This window comes from Dromaius novaehollandiae, chromosome 2 (genome assembly GCF_036370855.1).
Source record: "Dromaius novaehollandiae isolate bDroNov1 chromosome 2, bDroNov1.hap1, whole genome shotgun sequence".
In the NCBI taxonomy this organism is placed as follows: domain Eukaryota; kingdom Metazoa; phylum Chordata; class Aves; order Casuariiformes; family Dromaiidae; genus Dromaius; species Dromaius novaehollandiae.
The window spans coordinates 53126115-53147809 of record NC_088099.1 but is presented as its reverse complement, the minus strand read 5'-3'; the positions used below and the strand labels follow the sequence as shown (position 1 = coordinate 53147809).

The 21695-nt window shown below is 41.0% G+C and overlaps 1 protein-coding gene across 1 annotated transcript in view; it reads right to left on the bottom strand.

Moving 5' to 3' along the window:
* Positions 1-21695, bottom strand: part of ITGA9 (integrin subunit alpha 9) — a 230863-nt gene that overhangs the window by 5663 nt on the left and 203505 nt on the right. Inside the window, exon 27 of the mRNA XM_026100784.2 lies at positions 15269-15388. Coding sequence (XP_025956569.2) covers positions 15269-15388 — 120 coding nt within the window. The remainder of the gene's footprint in view (positions 1-15268; positions 15389-21695) is intronic.

Below are 21695 nucleotides of genomic sequence, written 5' to 3'. Positions count from 1 at the left end.
TCCTAAATCCGAGGTCCATGTGAGTACTCCCTGGTCACATCCTGAACTTGCAGCAAGAAGAGACCAGACACATACCATCCTCTCACCACCTCTTTCCCCATGGTTGAGCTTCTGTGTAAAGGACCTAGAAGCTGCAGCATGGTCCAACAGGTCCCTTTTTTGATAATCTGCACCATGACCCTGATGCACATAACAATCAGTCCCAGCACCTAATCTGGACACAGGTGTATCCTGGTGGGTACATAGCTGTATATCACACACACATAATAAACAAACAACAGAGAGGCATAAACATAAGTGCATATGATCTCAACTTTACAGAGATCAAGAAAACCACGTGATCTTCCCAAGCTCCCCCACCCCACAAATAACTGAAATTAGAGCCCCCAAATGATTTGTTCATAGTCTTGTGCACAGGCTACTCCCTCCAATCTATCGTAAGCAAAGCATTATCTGCTGCTCAGTACATACAAATCTATTGACAATTGTGGTTTTATTCTGAAAATGTCCTCACAAAAGGAATATTGTTGACTTCTGTAAGACCATGTCTCGCTCACCTCCCAGTATCTTTCAGGACAGTGTATTCAAGAATTAAGAAAAAGAAAATTAGAGTTTTTCTACTTCTCTGTTATTCAAGCTTGCTCTAAAAAAGTTGAATCAAATTCTTTCATTTTCACTAGTAAAATATCATTGCTGGTAATAAACATTTCATGTATGTACCTCTGGTTATACCAGTGCAAAGCATGTATTTTGAGAAGACACCCTCAGGATAGTGTCATCATCAAATTCCAGTGAAATTTCACCGTTGATGTCAGTGTAGTTTGGATCAGTGGAGATTTGAAGCTGATAGCAAGTTTGCCTAGATTTTCATGATCTAAAATGGAGGCTCTAGTGAACCACTTTCCTGGTCAGGAATAAAAAAAGAACATATTAAAACTTGCTCCTCCCACGTTGTTCTGCCCTGGTAGGATTAATTGTAAGTACTTATTTTAGTCACAGGAATCTGCAGATACACCTCACATATGCTCAGGGAGCAGCTGTGTTGAGTAAGTGGGTGCCATTTTTGTATCATCAGTTTTTAGAACAGACCTACATGTTCAGCACATTAGAGAAGAAAATTGCCACAGGACTTGGTTTCCTAAGATTAACAAGAGAAGTTCAATTTATAGCTTTTAAAAACAGCTTTTAGACCCTTAAGGTTTCCATCCTTCATATAACCACATCCTTGGTACAATAAAATCTACACTTCGAGTTATAATCAAAATTATAGAAAGGCTTTTTAATTTCCTCCAGGGCCAAACAAACAAAAGCAAACTCTTTCCCACTGTTATTTTAATAAAAATTGTCTGTTTGTGAACATCTGCTTCAGGAATTATCTTTAAAAGTTGGTTATGATAGTTTTGGTATTTTACTGTTTTGTTACTGGATATAGAATGCTTTTGTATAGCTTTCCAGCAGGAGAAAAAGGTGAGCCGGAGACCTTAATAAATATTAATGAAGCTTGAAATCCTGCATCTGTAAGTGTTCACCACTATGAAGCTGTGTATGTTCACTTGTAAGTGATGCGGATAATTCAAAATTAGGAAAGAGACAGCAATTAATTTCAGTGGAAACCTGCAAACACAGTGAGAGAGAAAGCAGAAACTGGACCTTAAAGATTTTTTTGACACCTTTTTAAATAGTGGTCATGAATTACACATATTTGTCATCTGCAAAAGACAAGGAAATGCCTTGTTTCAGGATATTTTTCCTTAGTGTCAACACAGTGCATTTCCACTGAATGTGATAGAGCCCCTATTATCACTAGGAAGTTTTTTTTGTTTGATGACTGTAAAGGAATCACAACATAGTCATCACCTCACAAGAGACCACACAACCCACCTATCCATCTCCTTACAATAAACTACCTTCTGTAAAAAGAATAGCAATATTAACCAAAATTAACAGAACATGTGAGTTCAGAGAGTGAGGAGACATGGGGAATAAGGAGAAGGACATATCGACCAAGACGAGAGAACTGCTGCGACACGGGGACTGAGTACTTCCCAGCTGTTTCATCACTGGGGCAGAATTGACAGCAGGCAGACCTAATCTCTGATCTCTCTTCTGTGGCTACTGAAAAGTCTCCACGGGAATTTGGAAAACCCAGCGAGGACAGCACTGCTGGGACTTTGTCCTGGATTCCAAGCAGGGGAAGGAGGAGAGAGCTTCAGCTACACCTTGTACATTGTTGCCATAACCTTGCTTGTGGAGTTGCTGTTTTGGATGGGCCAATGGTCCCCAACCCATGTCTTGTGGGCAATGATTCTCTAATGTTGTTCAGTGATCCCAAACTTTGTGTTCCATACACATATCTATATTTATATGTATGTGTAAATATAAACATACATACATACGCACACATGCAATATGGTAAAGTCCAGCCTGACTAAAGAGGCTGCAGAGCTGTGACCCCACTGCATAAGGTGTGAGTGTACACCACCACAGCCAAGGAAGGGACCAACGACTTAATACTCTGATCAGTAAACCTCTGCATGGGGTAGGCACTCACCAGAGGAAGAGCAGTAGGGGAACCTGACAAGGAGAGAGCACTGTGGGAAGCTGAAGGGTTATAATGGAAGAAGAGAGACCCACTATCAAATGCAATGCAGTAAATGAGAAAAACAAACTACAGCCAACATTTCAGTCATGTGAAAATGATCTGAGAAGGCTGAGGAAGCACTCTAAGTTTTGGGCCCTCTGGGTCATTGCCCCCTGCCACTTCCCCCTTCCAAACTCCTGCTGATGCCTCCTTGCACCATCTCCCCAGCCTCTGCTGGTGTCCCTTCGCTCTGCTATGACTTCCTTGTTGCTTCCCTCCCTGTCTTTGCTGCCAACTCCAGACATGTTGCCTTGCAGCCAAGATAATGAGGCTGCCCCATCTTGGGAGCTGGACACCGCTCAGCGTGTGCCATGCTTTACTCTTAACCTTGGCTGACCTCACCATTAAGGAACTGCTATGTCAAAGGCATCAGGTCCCACCTTGTTTCTTCCACATGCAAGCACAGAGGAGAAAGAGGACCATTTAAGACTCTGAGAATATAGGGACATTCCAAAATTGTGGGGCTATCAGGATCACTTGCAATGGATTTACCTGTCATGCCAGGGAAAGAACAACCTTCTACAAACCGCTGCACTTCATGTCTGCCATGACAAATTGCAATGATGTCTGCTTGCTCTTAAACAAATCCAAACCAAGTCAGGCAGAACCAAACAGAAAGGAAATAAAAAGTTGACCTGATGCTTACCAGAATAGACAAACAACAACCAGTCCTTTCCAGAGGCGCTTTAAATAAGCATTAGAGCTGCTATAAATAGGTGGCTTAGATTCAAAATCTGAAACCATCAGCAGGTTTTATACGTATGCTTAAATTTACTTATTCCAGTCTGTGCACCTTTTTCTAGCATAACCTTACTGCCATCTACAGTATTTGCTGAGCAAAAAGCATCTTTCTGGTAAAACAAAGCAATAAAGCAATAGAAAATCTGCGCTACCTGTAGTCTGGGGAATTATACCTGTTACTGTAAAGTTATTTCTTGCCACACAACAGCACTGTCAAGTCATCTATTCAATCTTGAGTATTTAAAGTCTCTTTTACTAGCATACACAACTCCTTTTTGCTGTCATGTCAGGTTTAAACCCCTTAAAAATCACAGACAAGTCATATCTAACAACACTTGCATAAAGACACATTCTTCAAGCATCACAAACTGAAAACCGCAGAGTGATTTCTGTGAGTTAACATCACAATAAACCACCTTTCTTTCTGCTGTTTTCTGCACCCCCATCTGCTACCTCCAAACAAAGGCTGGCCATTGACTTGCTGAACTCTGCATTTTTTTAAGCTCTAAATGTATAAACTTTTAACTGACTTTTTCTACAGTACCATCCTACGGTTTTCTCTCTAGGATGCCAATGACAAGCATGTTTGAAGACTGAGGATATTACAAAATAAAATTGGATTTTCAGTTGGGGGAAAAAACAAAGCTGCTGAGAGGACAAGTAATACCACTGCCTTTGTTATAGACACTATTAAGTAACCAGCTGAAGAATTTTTATCATGCCCAGCCAGACTCATTCTTCCAACTAAATAAAAAGAGAGTTTGAAGTATGTATAACAGAGGAATGCTCACATTACATATAAAAATACCCTCTTTTTCCCATTAACATCATCTATTAAGAAACAAGAAAAAAATACAATATGAGCAAGCTACACACTGCTGTAAACAAGCATTAAGACTTGAGGTAGGAACAGTTTTGTGAACAACAATGTTCAGACAGAATCCTGAAGTATATCAGATACTTTTTCTAATCAATCAGTGAGCTACAATTCTTTTATTCAATTTTTATACTGCATACTGATGTAATGAGCTGTACACAAAAAGAGTCAGTATGGCTCTTCTGGCAAACTTCTTCTAATGGAGGTTACTGACCACAGTAAAACCAAACAAGCTAAAAAGAAAAAAAAATGCAAATGAAGTACTGATGTATATATAGCTAAAAAAAAAAATCACTGAAGGGAACTCCCATTGCACTAGGCTTCACAGCAAGATACTTAGGGCTCAGTGCCTTAATCACAAGCCATCTTTCCTCTATAATACTATTTCTTCATATTTACTTCATACATATTTTACTGCCATGCATCTTGAATCTAGGAAGTCTCAGACCATTTCCTTCATGCCCCTTCAGAAAGAACTTACCCTTCTCCTCACCTTTTTGAGGAGTTTGCCCCATGAACCCTTCTAATAAACAGTAGCACAGTCAGAGAAAGATCACAGAATAGTTGGGGTTGGAAGGGACCACTGGAGGTCATCCAGTCCAAAACCCCTGCTCGAGCAGGGTCACTACAGCAGGTGGTCCAGGACCACGTCCAGTGGGGTTCTGAGTATCTCTAAGGATGGAGACTCCACAACCTCTAATCAGCTAATGTAGCTCATGAGGAACTCGACGGGAGCCAGGAACCTCAGACCAAGCAAGACATCACCAGTCAGCTATCCAGTGGCACCCTGAATCTGCACAAAGCAGTGGTGCTGTTGAGTTTGGAACCACACATTTTTTCCCCATGCAGAGATCAACCACTGGTTATTAAATTCATCTTATTTTACTACTGTCGAGAAGGCAGAAAAAATGCTTTGCAACTGGGTTCGTGTGGCCCTTGATAACTCTGGCGAACCATCAGCTTCAAGAGGATGGACCATTTCCTTCGTCACAATTAAAATACTCCTGTGCTGGTACAGAGGGGTCACGTACAGATATTGTGTATCAACTTTTCCATAGAGGACTGGCAAACTGCCACTGCTTGGGGCCCCCCTGTGAGGAAAAGGCATATTTGGAAAGTGGCCATATGGTTTGGCTGTAGTTAAAGGAGAAACTGTATATTTAAGGGGAAGGATGATATTATGGTTAAGGTAAGCTCAGTGGTCTGGCTTTGATTACCCAGTCTTCCACTGACTTTTGGCAGGGGGCGAAACCCTTAACTTTGCTGTAACATAGATCCGCATTTGCTCAATGAAACACATACATGAAAATAAGTACACATGCCTCAAGCAACACCATCTCTATAAGAGACTGCTCTGTGTGTGCATGTATACACACACAATACATACTGGGTATACATACAGAATACTATATATAATTTTGCAGTTGGTGAACTGAGGCAAAGAGTCGTTTTCCTCTATAACCACTTTGTGTAACTACTATGGAAGAATTTGGTACATAATATCTGTATCCAATCCCAATTCATTGCAACAGATAAAAGTTGCTATGGCAGAAAAGAATTAGCAATGTACACAAACTTCCAACATACCACTTAACTTTAACTTACTTTCATAAAGCCTGGCAAACCGACGTAAGATAGTACTGTTACCACCTAAGGTGAAGAGCTGTAATCCCCCATAGACATTAGGAGAATAAAATCTATTTTACAATACTCTAAGTAAAACTAGCATGAATTTTAAACATAATTTTATTAGGTAGTTACTTTGTAATGTTACTTTGCAATTAAAAAAATACTTAAAGTGCTCTTTTCCCCCCCCTAAGAACAGTCAGTCAATTCATAAACTTAGCTCATATAGCCATTAAATAAACTATTTATTTAACGAAATGCTTTACATCTGTCTCACAGCCCAAATTTTCAGAAACAGTCACAAAGGCTACTTCTCAAAATAGTCACTCAGATTCCAACTAGCAGCATACGTGCAAAGGATGCATTTAGGTGTGCAAAAGAAAAAACTGCACACAGAGATGGATACCAGTACAGCCATCTAATTCAGTATTTTGCCTTTCAAATATGATGTGCCTTGCTATTTTCACTTTTACACAGGAAATGGAATTCAGCAGGTGAAAAGTCACATGAAGACCTGTATGGCATGTCTATGCCACCAGGCTGAACTACAACCCTCTTTGAACTCCAGTCATCAATAATATGTTCCCGCAACCTTTTCTCATGCAACTTTTCTCCCAGGAGTTGTTCCACTGGCTTCAATGGACCTATCTGCTAATGAGGTGAATGAAAACTGGTAGTTCTGGTCTCCAGCTTTGGGGTATCTTTACCAGGTAGGATCTAATTTGCCTCAGACAAGAAAGATATTCAATTGGCATTTGATTCATTTGTGCATACACAATATATTTTGTTACGGAAGGTTGTTGCTTCACAAATAAAGAGAACTCCAACAACTGGACATTTAAAGATCTTTCGGCGCCTGGCACTGAGTTATTAATTCTTCTGATAACTTGAGTTTAATGAAAGCATGAACTTCTTGCAGGATGGTAACTGTGCACAGTAACTTGCATAACAGATGTTACCAATATGCTTATAAATGTAATCAAAAAGTGCATTAGCCAACATTAAAACTTGTGAACATTCCCAAATAATTTAAAGATTTTTTTCCTATTGCAAAATTTTACTAAGTAGTTTATTTTTAAAAAATTCTAGATGAACATAGTTGTCATCCAAAGTTCCTCTCTGCTATCAGTTTCAAAAATTGGAAAGAACACAATGTCTGCTGCTGATATGTCTGGACAAATTACTATATACTGATTTCTTAAATCTCAGCAGGGGACAGGACAGTCATTAGCTGTATCATTCCTGAAAGCGCAATTAATTTAAGCCATATCTCAATCCATATCTGCCATTTCCTCTCCACAGGAAAAAGAAAAACTACTGAAATATTTCTGGCTTTGTTTGAAAACCAGACTAAATGCTAAAGACTATTTCTGGAACCAATAAAAAGTAGCTTTAAAATTGCATTTTGATATATTTGACCTGCCAAAAATTTTTGAATGAAAGTTGTACTGTGTCCATAGTTATCAGAATAAATTACTTCTACGAGTTTAGTAAAACCAGGAGGAAATGGCTATGGTATGGCTGTGTAAGTCATAACACAGCATTTCCCATTGTGACACCAGGCTTGAAGAGAGAATTCAGACTATGCAAGTCACATTTTCTCTTTTCTTGGCATTTGGGTTTGAGGGATGCTAATGACTTCCAATGAATACACATGTTGTATTCCGGTGGTGGGAACCTTGGAAAATTGGATATTTATTTGCAATTTTTCAGTCTACACACATATTATTCTTCTGGTTTGGGCTCCTGAAAATGATGGTTATTTTTCTTGTTTTTAAAAAGACTTTCTGAACCACAACAGGGCTTTTCTCTTGCCGGTGGATTCAATTTGTTCATGCAGTGCCAGGATGAAAGCTACGTAGCTGCAATGGCTGTGATGTTCTCGAGGCGTCCTGGCAAGCACAGCTCTCATTTGGAGGATGCTGAGAGCAGAAAGAACACTCAGCCACAATATTATTGTTGTACATTTACATAGCTTGATTTTATCCAGAAAGATAACAAAGGCATTTCTTAAGTACTGGAGATACACCACCACTGAAATGTTGCCAACCTTGCTCTTGAGAGTGGTGAACAAATATTACACGGTAGCTAGCAAACTCACTGAGGAAGGTGGTGGTGTGGCCACAACAGCGGCATTAACCATTTGCTTGTGTAAGAACAAATGCAAAGACATCCAAAACCAATCTTCCTGCATCATGTAGACAGAATTCAAAAACACAGTGAATCACCCAAATAATCTACTGTAAAAAAAACCCCAGATCTGAGTCTGTGTTGTTAGAGTACAGCCATTTGGTCTTGGGAGGCCTTGGCTCTGACATTTGGTGATGCTCACTTTGGCCCAGAAAGAAGGTAACAAAATAAAACACACTTTTGACTGTGCTTTGAAGACAACAGACTTCAAATGATGCACCTAACTTCTGCCTGGTAAAAATGTCGCTATTTATATAGACGACCAACTCCTTCCGCTGCCCCATTACTTCAGGTTTCCAAGCTGCTATACATAGCAAACATCCATCCATGGTTGGGAGATAACATGGGTTTGCTTTTGACTCACAAAGTTAATTATCACCTGACTACATTATTTATAACATGGTAACAATGAGAAAGCCCAATTCTAGGCCTACTGAGTTAGCATCGGTATCAAAAAAGTCAGGCAGTACCTCTGAGAAGCCTGCATGTCAGATAGTGTAGAGAACCAGTACTAAATGCGGTTTTGCCTCGACATTGCTGCTGCTGCTGCAGAGCCACCACTGCCAAGCTGTGTTGGGCAATGCCGCGCCAGCACCCCCGGAGCCGTCCGCGAGGTAAACAACCTTGTGCACCTGCACGGGGGAAAAAGGGCGCAAAAAGGGCAGAAGGTCGCTTCTAGGGGAACAGCACATCTGGCACGAACCACACGTACACATTTGCCATCTGCGCATGAGCAGGAGGCCCCCAGATGCCCCCAGCCTGTTTTGCAAATTACAGAAAGAAAAATTATACAGACCATGACTGCAGTCACAGTTTTTGCAGTTCTGATGGAGAGACGGGGACATGTACCTATTACATTGGTCCCTACATATATGTGTTACGTAGGTCCCCACAAGTAGGGATCATACTTTCATAAGTGAGATAATCTGAAAAAGGAGAGGACAAAGTGGGACAGAAACTTAGAATTAAGCACAAGGAATCTGTGTTGATGTGGCTTAAAACTGAGGACAGAGGATGGAGAAGCAAGAAAAGAAAAATACAGATTTCTCTTCATGAAATCTGAGGCAACCGGTGACATCACCTACATCTCTATAGTAAAGATCTTTCTCTGCTTTAAAAATTGCTGTTCCAGTTACTAGTCCTAATGAGAACTGACACAGCAAGTTGAACCTTGTTTACCTAAATAACAATTATGAAAACTCTTACAAAATTTTTAGATGACTCTTGATTTTATAGCATTGTCACAGTAAATACTGGTTTACTCTTGGAATTACGTGTACAGAATGGGAGCAGCATGCGAGTTGTAAATAGGCACATCAGAAATATGAAATTTCCCTCCACTTTAACAGGTTTCTCTATCCCCGGTTCCAAAATATATATTTGGAACTATACAGCTGTGACAATGGGTGGATGACACCTAGCTAGGAGACTTTTTCCATTGAAAAAGGTTGAAATCCTTGAAAGATTATGTGGGAGGACATATCTTCTGGCAGAGGAAAGCCAGGCTTCTCCCCTACACTGAAATCCAAACGGGTTTTGTGCCATAACTGTATGTGCCCATGCTCCTCTGGAAAATTTAAAAAATGCAATTTTATTCCTTTGCAGAGCCACTATTCTAAAACCTGGCCATGAGGAAAGGATGTCGGTACAAGGACTGGCCAGGAAACAGCAGTTAGCCTCTGTCAGCTGAGCTGTAGATAGAGAGAAAATGGTTTGGGGCTTGTAACACAGGATACAAAGCAACCCCTGGCAAAGAATAAGTGCAGAGTTTTTTTCCTTTCCTGGAAAATGGTGAGTTGTATGTTTTGGCCCATTGTATAAAGATTTAATGTTTGAGGCCGTAAGTAGGGAAGTAAGGGAAAGTGTCTCCTTCCAAAAGGGGGAAAACAGTGGTTTCTACTACATAGGTGAATTTCAAGTTGGCTTTAGCCTTAGTTAGCTTCAGACATTCTTTGAATGCTCAAACAATATGTAAGGCAATGACAAATACGGCATGTAGGGGAATGCAAGTGTTCTTCTTTTAAAGACACTTGTGTAATCACAGAAAAAAGTTACAGGGCTTCTCCAAGCAGTATATCTGAACACACCTTTAAAAACTCTGTTTGGGTTTGTCTCGCTTTTTTAAAGAGCTTCATATTTCATAAAAAACTTTCATATTTCAAAATTTCTCCTCTAAAGCAGCACTAGCAAACAACTGTATCCATGTATACAGCTTCTACTTAAGTGAGGATTTCACGAGTCCAACGTTTACAAGGATTCGTGCTCCCCACTGGACAAAGCCACTTCAAAGCCTGAACTAACTATAAGCTCAATAGCCTAAGAGATGTGTTCACAGTAACTCTCCTAAAAACTAAAGGAAGATTCTTCAAACTCTCCTTACAAGACAGAAGGAAAATAAACACTGTCTTGTGCATACTGAAAAGCAGGAACCCTATGGGTAATCAAAAAACAACATGTGTGTGCTATTAGGCAAGTGGTTCCCCTCTTTGCAACCCTGTCAAAAATCCAGGGTTTGGAAGAAGTATGTCTTATTACATAAGGTATACCTACAACATACGGAGATCAACTAATTGCCCCAAGAATCCAAAAGTTGTAGAATACTGCTAGAAACATCATTTTACACAAATCAGGGCTTGGATACCACAGGAATAGGCTCAGTTTAGAAATAAACTGAATGACTAGGTAAGAAAGATCTGTGTAAAACATGTCACAGAGAAACACAGTAGCGTTGCTGCAACGGCCAACAGATTTTTGTTTTGTAAATCACTTGTTCTACTGCATAAAGTTCAACAAACAGGAATTTCAAAGTCCTGCACCTAGGGAGGAATAACCCTATTTACCAGTACAAGCTGGGAGCCGACCTGCTGGAAAGCAGCTCTGCAGAGAAGGTCCTGGGGGTCCTGGTCGACAACAGGTCAAATGAGACATCAATGCATCCTCGTGGCAAAGAAGGCCAGTAGTATCCTAGGCTGCATTAGGAAGAGCATTGCCCGCAGGTCGAGGGAGGTGATCCTTCCCCTCTACTCAGCACTGCTGAGACCATGTGTGGATTGCTGGGTCCAGTGCTGGGCTTCCCAGTACAAGAAAGACACGGGCCTACTGGAGTCCAGCAAAGGGCCACAAAGATGATTAAGGGATGGGAGCATCTCTCATACAAGGAGAGGCTGAGAGAGCTGGGACTGTTTAGCCTGGGGAGGAGAAGGCTGAGGGGAATCTTATCAGTGTGTACAAATATCTGAAAGGAAGCTGTAAAAAAGACAGAGTCCAGTGGTGCTCAGTCAGAGGACAAGAAGCACTGGGCACAAACTGAAACACAGGAAGGTCTGTCTGAACATAGGAAAACACTTTTTTACTGTGAGAGTGACTGAGCACTGGACCAGGTTGCCCAGGGAGCATATGGAGTCTCCCTCCTGGGAGATATTCCAAAGTTGTCTGGACATGGTCCTGGGCAACCTGCTCGAGGTGACCCTGCTTGAGCAGGGGATTGCACTAGATGATCTCCAGAGGTCCCTTCCAATCTCAAACATCTGGTGACAACTCACTCAACTGCCCAAGTGTCCTTTCTGGTACACAAGGACACAGTCCCTCTTCAATATTCTCTGGACACAAACCTTTCTCTTTTTTTTTTCTTTTTTTTTTTTTTAATTTCCTGTGCATTTTGCCTTCAATGATACAGATTGAAAAATACTCCATAACTCAAGTCAGTTCAAATGTAAATACTTCACAGAATTTTTAAGCACTGCTATTACTAATATTTATTGTGTTACAATATATTATGCTTTAGCATTTCATTTACGTGCTATGTGCCAATTCTCCCCTGGTTTAAGTGTGCATAAATTCCACATGCCTGAACAGTAACTTTGTTATTGTACATGGCTGCAGTCCTGAAGGCTGAGGGAACTGTACATGGGCTAGCACCCCCCTCCCCCCCCCCCAAAAAAAGTAACAGTTGTAACTGCCTTTCCTTCCTGAACGGTTGCCACTGCTTGGGAACCAGGGGACTGCTGAGCACATGGGATAACTGGTCTGAAGCAGCAGCTGGGTCTTCCCTTGCTCTTCTCTCCACAAGCCACCACGGAAGTGCAACAGGTTGAGAGGTGCAGTTCAATCACTGCTGGTAAAAAGCGAAATGTATTGCTGTAGGCAATGGTAGAAGAGCCCCTCCAGCTCTGCTGGTCCACCAGAGATGCTGGGAGTTGAAGGCCTACACCCTGCAACCAACCTCAAAGCATAAGCAGGGAGCGCAAGACGTGCAGAGGAAGCAGCAAGAGCAGGACCAGACCAGGCCCAGAGGGGATGAACAGGACACAAATGGCCGTGAGCATCAGGGGACAGCTGAGCTCTCCAATGAAATGTTCAGAGCAAAAATGTGGCAAGCCTTGCTGATCTGCCTCGTGCAGGACATCTCCTAGCAGTCAGTGAAAAGCCACCCTTGAGGAGGGCAGGAAGGCATTGGCAGAGCTGCGAAGGGAGCAGGCTCAGCTCCCCCAGCCACCAGGACTGCAGCCACGTGCAGGGGCTCTGTTACTGTTTAGGCATGGTACTGCTCACCCCCACAAATTTACACACACTTAAAGCAGAAGAAACATGGTGTCTAAATGAAATACTAAAATAAACAACCAGAGAAGCAAAGCCAGTCAAAAACTGACCATGCTCAGGCTAAAAAGCTTGTTATGTGTGTATAAACATGGCTGTGGTCAGGCATGTGAATAAACAAGCTTTTATTTGAAGTGAAATAACTAGGCATTTAATATCACTTCCATTTGCATGGACTCCTAAACAGTGTAATCTTAGATCTACAAATAATGAATTAACTACCATTCTCATCCTATTGCATGTGCAATAACTTTATTTTGATTCAGATTATGACTTAGGCCGGGAATTTCTAAGAGATCTAATTCTCATTAACACCGTTAATTCGAGGATTAGGTAACACAAAATATTTAAACATATTTTAATATTTTTCTGCAACTGTAAGTAGCTGTTTACTCAGTGTGCAAAACGCCAGGGCGTTTGGTGATTTGTCCGTTCTGTTGCAGCACTCACCGCAAAGTCGACCACACAGTGAGAATATATGTTCCTCCTAGGCCTGAGACACAGACATTGCCAACAAGTCCTACACGTCTGCCAGTGTTTAGTTTCATCATAATGCATTTGTTCCAGTTCCTAGTCTGTCCTCTGTGAATAGTTTCCTTCCAGGACCACAGGTTAATTCTAGTTAATTTCTTCATAAAAGCGTACTTTAATTTATACTCTAGTCCTAGAATCTGAGACATCTCGAGCTCATACTAAGGATAATAACGCTCCTAAAATGCCCCAAGCTCCATCTAATTTACAGCTGTTCTTTCACTCCACACTTAAAAACCAAAACACTTCTGATACAAGTTTTTTTGGACTTCTTCATATAAAAAATTCAGGAATGACTGTAGGATATACGTAGCCAATTTTGACTAATAAATATTTATAATCAGACAATTAAGATTCCTCTCTAGGACTGCAACTTTCCCATGTCACTTTCGTCTTAGACATCTTTAGCATTGCCAGCAACTTTAATAAATACAGCAACTCGAGAGTGCAAAGTATTGCTTACGCATTTTTATGATCCAAACTAAGTTTTAAATTAAAACACTGGCTAATATTAGCAGCTACACACTTTTAATCCCTTTTCTCTAAAACAAAACCTTAAGTTACTGGTTCTGTTAATAACCATGCAACTCAGTGCACAAAGTGCTGCAGCGTAGCTGACAAAACCTGGCTTTTACTGCCTTCTCCGACACAGAGCTGCCAAGGGACTTTGGACAAATCAGCTTGCCTTGCTTTGCCTCAGCATTTTAACATCTGTATGCGGAAAGGGCTATATAAGCCTGGTATTAATTATAATTACTTCTTGCTGTCACTTGGAATTTCCCTCAGGGCTCTCAAGTAACAAAATGGCAGCTTCTTCATGTGTACTTGAATGATCCCTATAAAATTTAAAAGATTTCAATATTCTAGACTACAATCAAATGTTGCTTTCCAAATGGAGAACGCAGTCTATTTTGACCTGGGCAGTATACACTTAAAGATCCTCAGAATTGACTATAAAAATAATCTAATGCTATAATCCACATAATATCTATGTAACCTATGAAGTATATATATAATCAATAATATAAATGCACCTGTATAATCTATAATAAGAACTGCATGGCCGTTTTTAGCCAAGATCAGCAAGTCCATTTTTCAGCAGTGCGACCTGCAGCGACGTGTGCTTTCACAGCACGGTGCGGCCATGACCCCCAAACGCAGCAGAGACGGCAAATGGCCCCATGCAGCCCACGTGCTGTTAAGCAGCGTGCATCAGGCTGCTGGACCTCTGCCACAGGAAGCAAAATAAGCTTGGACTCAATCCCATGGGTGCATTTGGGATTCACTTCTTTCAAAGACAGTCCCTGACCTTGACCGTGGCCTTTTAAATTTATGGATTGGTAACAGGGAACTGAGGAATGAAAACACTTCAGCTCCTTCAGGTTCACCACACCAGATGGCTGCTGCAAAGCATCAGCATCTGCCCGTTTCTACTATGTAATGGTATCTGGGTGCAAGAATTGTATCTTATCAGAGATGGTGTGAAGGCTGGCTTTTAACAGGTACTGGCACTTTTTGCTCTAGTAACTCATTTTGCTCATACATGACTTTTTTTTTTGAGAGGGGGCTGTGAAGAATTCATTCCTGGATACTCCTCTCTCCCAGGCCTTTACCTCTTGAATACAGTAGCTGCCTACTGGTTTTTGTTAGGCATGTATCCAATCTTTTAGCTGGTCAAGCAAAGTTCGTCTGATTTTCAGGAAACCCTGTTGAAATCAGCGAGCCTCAGAAAACCACAGAGATGCGCCAAGTATGTAAGCATGAGATAAGGGCAGATCTCTAGATGAATTTTCCCTCATCCTGGAACAGTAGTAAAAGCTTCAACCTTTAATAACCAGGCCTCAAAGAATCCACTTTTCCACCACTTCTCTACATCAGGAGCCTCTCCCTGTCCCTCATAAAAGGGATATGAAAAGGACATGAAAATATTTTTGCTGGCTAACAGCTTCTGTAATGGAGTGGACAACTATTTAGTTCCTAAAGTAAACGGATGTTAAATGCATGGACAATTTCAAGCTTTTTTCATGGGACTAGCCTGGTTGTTTATGTTGCATCTGTTACCTTACCTTCCACAAGAGCACAGCCAGCAGCAGGAAGATGAGAATTCCCACCAGCAAACTGATGGCAATGATCCATCCGACAACATACCCACGAGGCTCCAGATTGTGTAAAGCCTCAAAGACCACCTACAAAGCAATTAGAAAAAGATCTTTTTATGATTGGAAGTTGCATTGTTTTCTCTCGTACTCATCTTATTAAATACACTGCTTGGTGGCCTCACTGATCATATTTCATCTGTCAAACAAATATGGAATGTGCCCTTAATTCTGTGCTTTCCATCTATTTTTTGCAAGGGATTTAAAGCTTTCCTTTCAAGCGGAATTTGAGTAGCCATGCATACAATCCAAAAGCTATCAGCTCCGGCTCTAAACTAACCCTTACCTTGCCAGTTCTCCCGCCCGCCCCCCCGACAGACATTGGGTCTTTTCTGGTGCCAGCCCACCAAAGGTGCACAGAGGTTTGCATGAAAAACTGTATCTCTTGGATTGGCACGGATTACCATGACATCTTGTGTGGTTTGTCTTACTCATCATGTTCTCAGCTCTGCCAAATGCCCTGGTGCTTCACATGAAAAACCCTACAGATTCTGAGTTCATTAATTTTTTTGCAAAAAATGGGAAATATCCATACTGAATGTGAATATTCCCTGCTGTGCTTTATAAGATACGTGGTATGAAAGAGGCAAGGGTGCATGCAGTCATGGGTTCTTCTTCTGGGAATGCAGATAGCGGTCCCCTGCTGTTTTTTCTTCTCTTTTTATATAGCCTGTATGGCAGGGAAATATGTCTTATGAAGAGCTTTCCTTAACTGTCTGCTTTAAGAAGAAAAGGGGAGCAAATTATACTGATGAATTTCCCATCTCCTATTTCAATCAAAACCAGCTTCTCAGTGCAAAACTCAAAAACTTTTCTCCTCAGTAAGGGCTATTTCTTTGTTAAATTTTGCAATTTACTATCCAGCAAATGTGGTGAGGCAGCAGGGATTTTTTAAAAGGTAGTAAATTTATTTTGTCTGGCTTTGTTTTGGTTTGCTTTGGAAGGCAAAGCAGTGAGTTTTGCTCCCTCCTTCACAAACCACTTTCATCATCTTTGCTTAAAAATTTCAAAACTCCGTTGGTAGATAGGGACTGTTAAATCAATCTTAACCAGAAAAAAAAAAAAAGTAGTTAAAAGTGGGTGAAAAACAAGAGGTTAGATTCAGATAGAACTGTGCAACCCTAAAATACTCATTTTGAAAAGCCCATGAATGAACCTGTGAAGTACCTCCACTCACTAGTGACACCGTTCAAACAGTACCATATATGAGACAGCAAAGGCAATGTGATACCATAAAACCGATAGGGAGCTTTGGGTTGCCCATTAGGGAAAACCTGTAACAGGAAGGTTAGGGCAGCACCAGAAGAGGGGCCCAGAGAGGTCACTGGTCCCCCATCTGTGCAGGTTTTCAAAACACAGGTAGATAAAGCCATGGATGCCCTGACCTGGTGCAGGCAACAGCCCCACTTTTAGTATGAGATGGGACTGGATGACCTCCAGAGGTCCCATGCCAGACATTTCTAAGTCTCTGTAAGGCTACAAAGTTTCAGCAAATGCATGCAAAAATTACAGCCTTAAAGCAAAGGAAGCCAGATTGATGGCACTGTTTTGTCATGGTGTTCCCATACAGAACTACTCATAAATATACATCTCAGTTTCATAGACTACTGGTGATTAAGACCGTAACTTTTCTGGAAGAGGAATTTGAACACTGCCGATTTACACACACTGGTTTCTTATCACTTAGATATTATCAGGCATTTGATGACAATGAGACATGAAAATGTAACAAATGGACAGAAAAGATGTTACACGCAGATACTATTTTCCCATAACTAATTCCCATACATATTCCCGTAAACAAGTATCACCTCAGTGCTCAGAATAGCTCTCAAACATAGACCAGTTCTTCACCCAAGAAAGAGACTCATTTTAACATTCATATATTAGCACAAAGCCTTTATAAGGCTTTTTGAAATATCTTACTGAACACAGAAAGTCAGCAGAGTTTCCCTTATAGCCAAGATTAGCATAAGGGAAATACCAGAAAGAGATACCAACAACCAAATCTTGTGCCTTCCTTGTATCTCTGAGCCAGGCTGAAAAGACAATCTGATGTAGCAGTCCATTTCCCATTTCTCACGCAGGCGGGGGTTTGCATCCATCTTATGGACACAGGTCAGACGACTGTTTCTTAGAAGATAAGGCACTCATGTTATTTTTCTTTCTGACTCTAAGGGGGGAAAAAAAGCTCCTAGCACTTTAGATATTGCCAACGGAGACTTTTTAAGCCATCACTGAATGCAAAATGAGGTGTTTTCTATCCACTGCACAGAGAATAAATGTTCACATAGCACAACCTCTGTCACAATAGTTCTGTACTTCACACTGTCAGCAGGCAGAGCCAGGAATAGTTGCAGAGATCAAATCATACATCATTTCTATGGCAAGAGCCCTACATTTGAGCTTTGAAACATACTGGCTAGAATAATTTGGCAGTAGATTTCACAGTCACAGCTCAAGCTATAGTAACTTAGTGGGTACGGAGTAACAACAGCTCCTTATCAATCTGCTTTCTTCTAGCAGTTTTGAATCAACTTACAAGCATAAAAAAATCCTGTTCATGGTTTTGTGGTTTGGAGAGGAGCAGGGATGTTGCATATGTTACCTCTGTATGTTATCCCTCTCAAGCCCCCAAATACTGGCCGCATTAACAAGCGGTCACAGCAATGAGTTTTGGTGAGGAAACAAAGCAAACAAAACCAAAAAAACCCAAACAAGCCAGACTGGGCAAACAGTCAACATGCATCACACATCCGGACTGTCAGCACGAAGCCACTGCAGCAAGCGGTGGGAGGCTGGGAAGCCGTCCATCCCCGGGGGAGGTGGAAGGCAGGCGGCGATGCTAGCAGAAGTGGCGTGCCAGCCGCCTCCTGCCTTTTGAACCTCTGACAACTGAGTAGTCTGAGAAAGAGAAAATCTCAGTGCCTCGCTCCCATCCAGCTCTGCTGCACGGCTCCTGCACGGCAGCTAACATGACGGGGAGCGTAAAGCAGCCTCCAGTCTAGCGCGTTTCCCACAGTCGTGAAACATAAGTTACTGACACAGCAGATAAGAGCATGTGTGTGTGTATGAGAAAGCACGTGAGAGATGGTGGTGGGGGCAAGAGCAGTCTGGTTCAGAAAAAGAACATGCAACGGTCATAAAATATGGAACAAATTATAGGCTTGTTTCTATACTGTGACCAAATGCCAAGGAAAGGCAGTGAAAAACATGGTTGTCTTTACGATGTATAAGGAGTTTTATATTTATATTTCACACTGTACTTTGGGATTCTTAAAGTAGGGAATTCCAGGAGGTAGAGGAACTTGCCATTTAGTTGTACATAATTCACATGTCAATCTGGTTTTTAAACGATGCAATCTCTCTGGTGTAAAGTAACACAGAACTGCATCCTCCCACTGCCTTCTGAAATTTGGACCCTTATGACCAAAGACATCATCTTCTACCTGTGCCAAACACTTGTTATATTTCTGATAGTCTTTATGAACAAACGCAAAGGGAGCAGAATTTCTTAGTGCTTTGAAAACACTAACCCTATTTCAGTAAAGTGTGTAGGCAATCACTTAACCGAGTAGGATTTTTGCAAATATTTAAAGTTCACACTGTGCCTAAGTGGGACCTGCCACTGAACTAGGAGTCCTTAAGGTAAGCAACATAGCTCAGCAAAAATTGGTTAGAAATGCGTAACTGTAAAATTTTCATTTCTCCCTCCTAAAATGTGTTTCTTTTTGTTTATCCACGCTAAGTGATTTTTATGCACTTGAATCAAAAAAGACAGCATCGATGGGAGGCACAGGCTTACCAAAAAAATGCTATTTTCATTTTATATTATCGCCCAGAATATTTCTGGTGTTTCAAGCCGCACTGTACTGCTGGTTGACTTGTCCATTCAAGAGCCATTTTACTTGAGGGGACTTCCAGTGAAGACACCATTCTCACATATGTATATGCATGTATTTTTATATGTATATATATGTATATATATATGTGTGTATTACATATATGTAAATTTATATTTCCATATACTAACAAAAAGGTTGAAGGTCCTTGGAGAACATAAACTTGAAGTATCCTTGCTACCTGTTAGCCTCTGTCACCAGGAATTATCTGTATTTTATTAGTATTCTGTATACTTTTGTTCCTTTACCCAATAGGGTGTTTCTATGTGCCAGATAGCACAGTAAATCTATAAGGGATTGTTACAGTAACAGCTGGAAAGGTAAAACAATGAAATGAAAAAGAAAGCAAATGAAAACAGTAAGGCAGCAAATAACCCACTTGAAAGAGGGCTTCAAAGCTTCTAGAGGATGTTCACATCTGGCTCAGCCAGGCTGGGATGTTACATTCTTTTCAAAGCTAAGCTGGAGAGAATAGGAGCCTTATACTGCTCAATGTTCCTAAAAGGCAAGGGAAAGAGGTATTCCCATGTGCATTAAAAAAAAAGTCTGGGAAGTCCCACATGGAGACAAGGGAGAGGGCAGTAAATACACGCTTTTCCTTCCAACTCAGACACAGAGAACAGGCCAAAGTCCAAAGTCTTCCAAGCTGCCTGCAGACAGCAAAAGCTCAGGCACGTGAATATGCATATAAATCCTTCTGTTATAAAGACCTCCCAGAACACCCTGAAGGTCTTCACACAGTAAATTAAATTTTAAAGTTTTTCTTTCTTTTCACACTGTGTATCACTGTGAACATAAATATAACTAAACTCTACACAAAAACTCACGTACGGCAACCACTTGCCTATGTTAAACTAATCCTGGGATGACTGGTCTGAAAATGAGAGAGCAGTGAGCTCTAGCCAGGAGGAGAGAGAGGTTCAAAGGCTTGAGGAAAGTATGCATGTGCTGAGCTTAAAAATGGACAGCCATAAGCTAGCCAGGAACCTCCGGTTTTACAGCGCATTTTGTTGCAAGAGCTGCAGGCACGTTAGCTTGGGTTCTCCCTGCTTCTGCTCAACTTCATACTCTCTGACTTTCAAGACAGAGAGACTCAGAGCATTTGGCAGGTTTGGACATAATGAAATTCAGCCTCTTCTCCCTTCCCCATCAGCGTTCATGGAGGGAAGTCCTTTTGCTCTGTAAGAGCATTCCTCCTCCTGTATGCAAGCAGAGAGCAGAGGCTGTTGACCCTTGGACCTCATATTTGATCACTGTGGTCTCCTAGAGCTCATCATTGGCCTTGCCTCACATGCACAAAAGAAGGGAGCCAGATTTTCATGGAAACGCATAGGCTCAAGAAAAGAAAGCGTGTCTTCTGGAAATACCATACCAGAAGAGTTTAAATAGACTATAATAACTGGAGAAAAAGAATATATTAGTCATCCAAATCCAGAGAAATGGTTTGTGGTAAATTGTATAAACAACAAATACTTCAAGCCTGCATCTGTTTTAAAAATGTTCTCAAAAACAGCCTGGTACCCAACTTACAGATCTTTACATAAGCTTTTGCATCCCCTTTGCAGATAGTCCATTGCCGTTTATCACAGAACTGATATTTAAATGGATGGTCTTGCCACTGTTGTACCTACTACACTAGTATCACAAATATCAGTCTTCCTTTTCCTTTTGCCTTTTTTTTTTTTAAATAGTTTGCACTCTGTGCATTAAAGTGTAAAAGTGCCCAGTGAAATAAGGGCAGCTAGTTCTACAGAACAATTTAAATGGTTTTAATATGTCTACATTTAAACTGCAGACAGCCAAAAGGCCTTTTCAAAATAATCCATGATACAATGTCTACAAAAATATTTTTCACTGTTAGGGAACACCTTCATAAGGAGACTCACAACGAACCCATGCACAAGCTCAGAAAGAGCTGCTAGCCAAATGGATATGGTACAGCAGTCAGTGGTTAACGAAAAGAAAACAGAGTGGGATTTTAGAAAGGAAGGGAGGAATATGAACAAAGGCATTTTATCTCTCCTGTCTCTAGTTCCAGCTGAATAACCGTGGCTTGCAACAAGTATTGTTTCCTTCTGCATTCCACAATACAAGGGAGAAAAAGAGAGGGGGGAAAAAATGAATGCCTTGAGCCAAACCACATGTCTTAAATTTTTCCCTGAATATGACCCTATGTAAAACATACGGCAATGGAGAAGCCAATAGACGTATGGAAATAGCATAAAGTAGAGCAAATAGCACTCACATTAGAAAAGACCTGAAATTACAAATTGATGCTACATGACTACAATATGTCAAGTACGCTTCTTTACAGCTAGGGCTTCCCAGGAACCAGAAGCAAGTTCTTGTTTGAAGATTAATATAGTTTCCTAGCACACACAGTGAACTTTGTAATTGTTGCAACTCAAGGCTTGATGGAAAGCTTTCCGGGAACA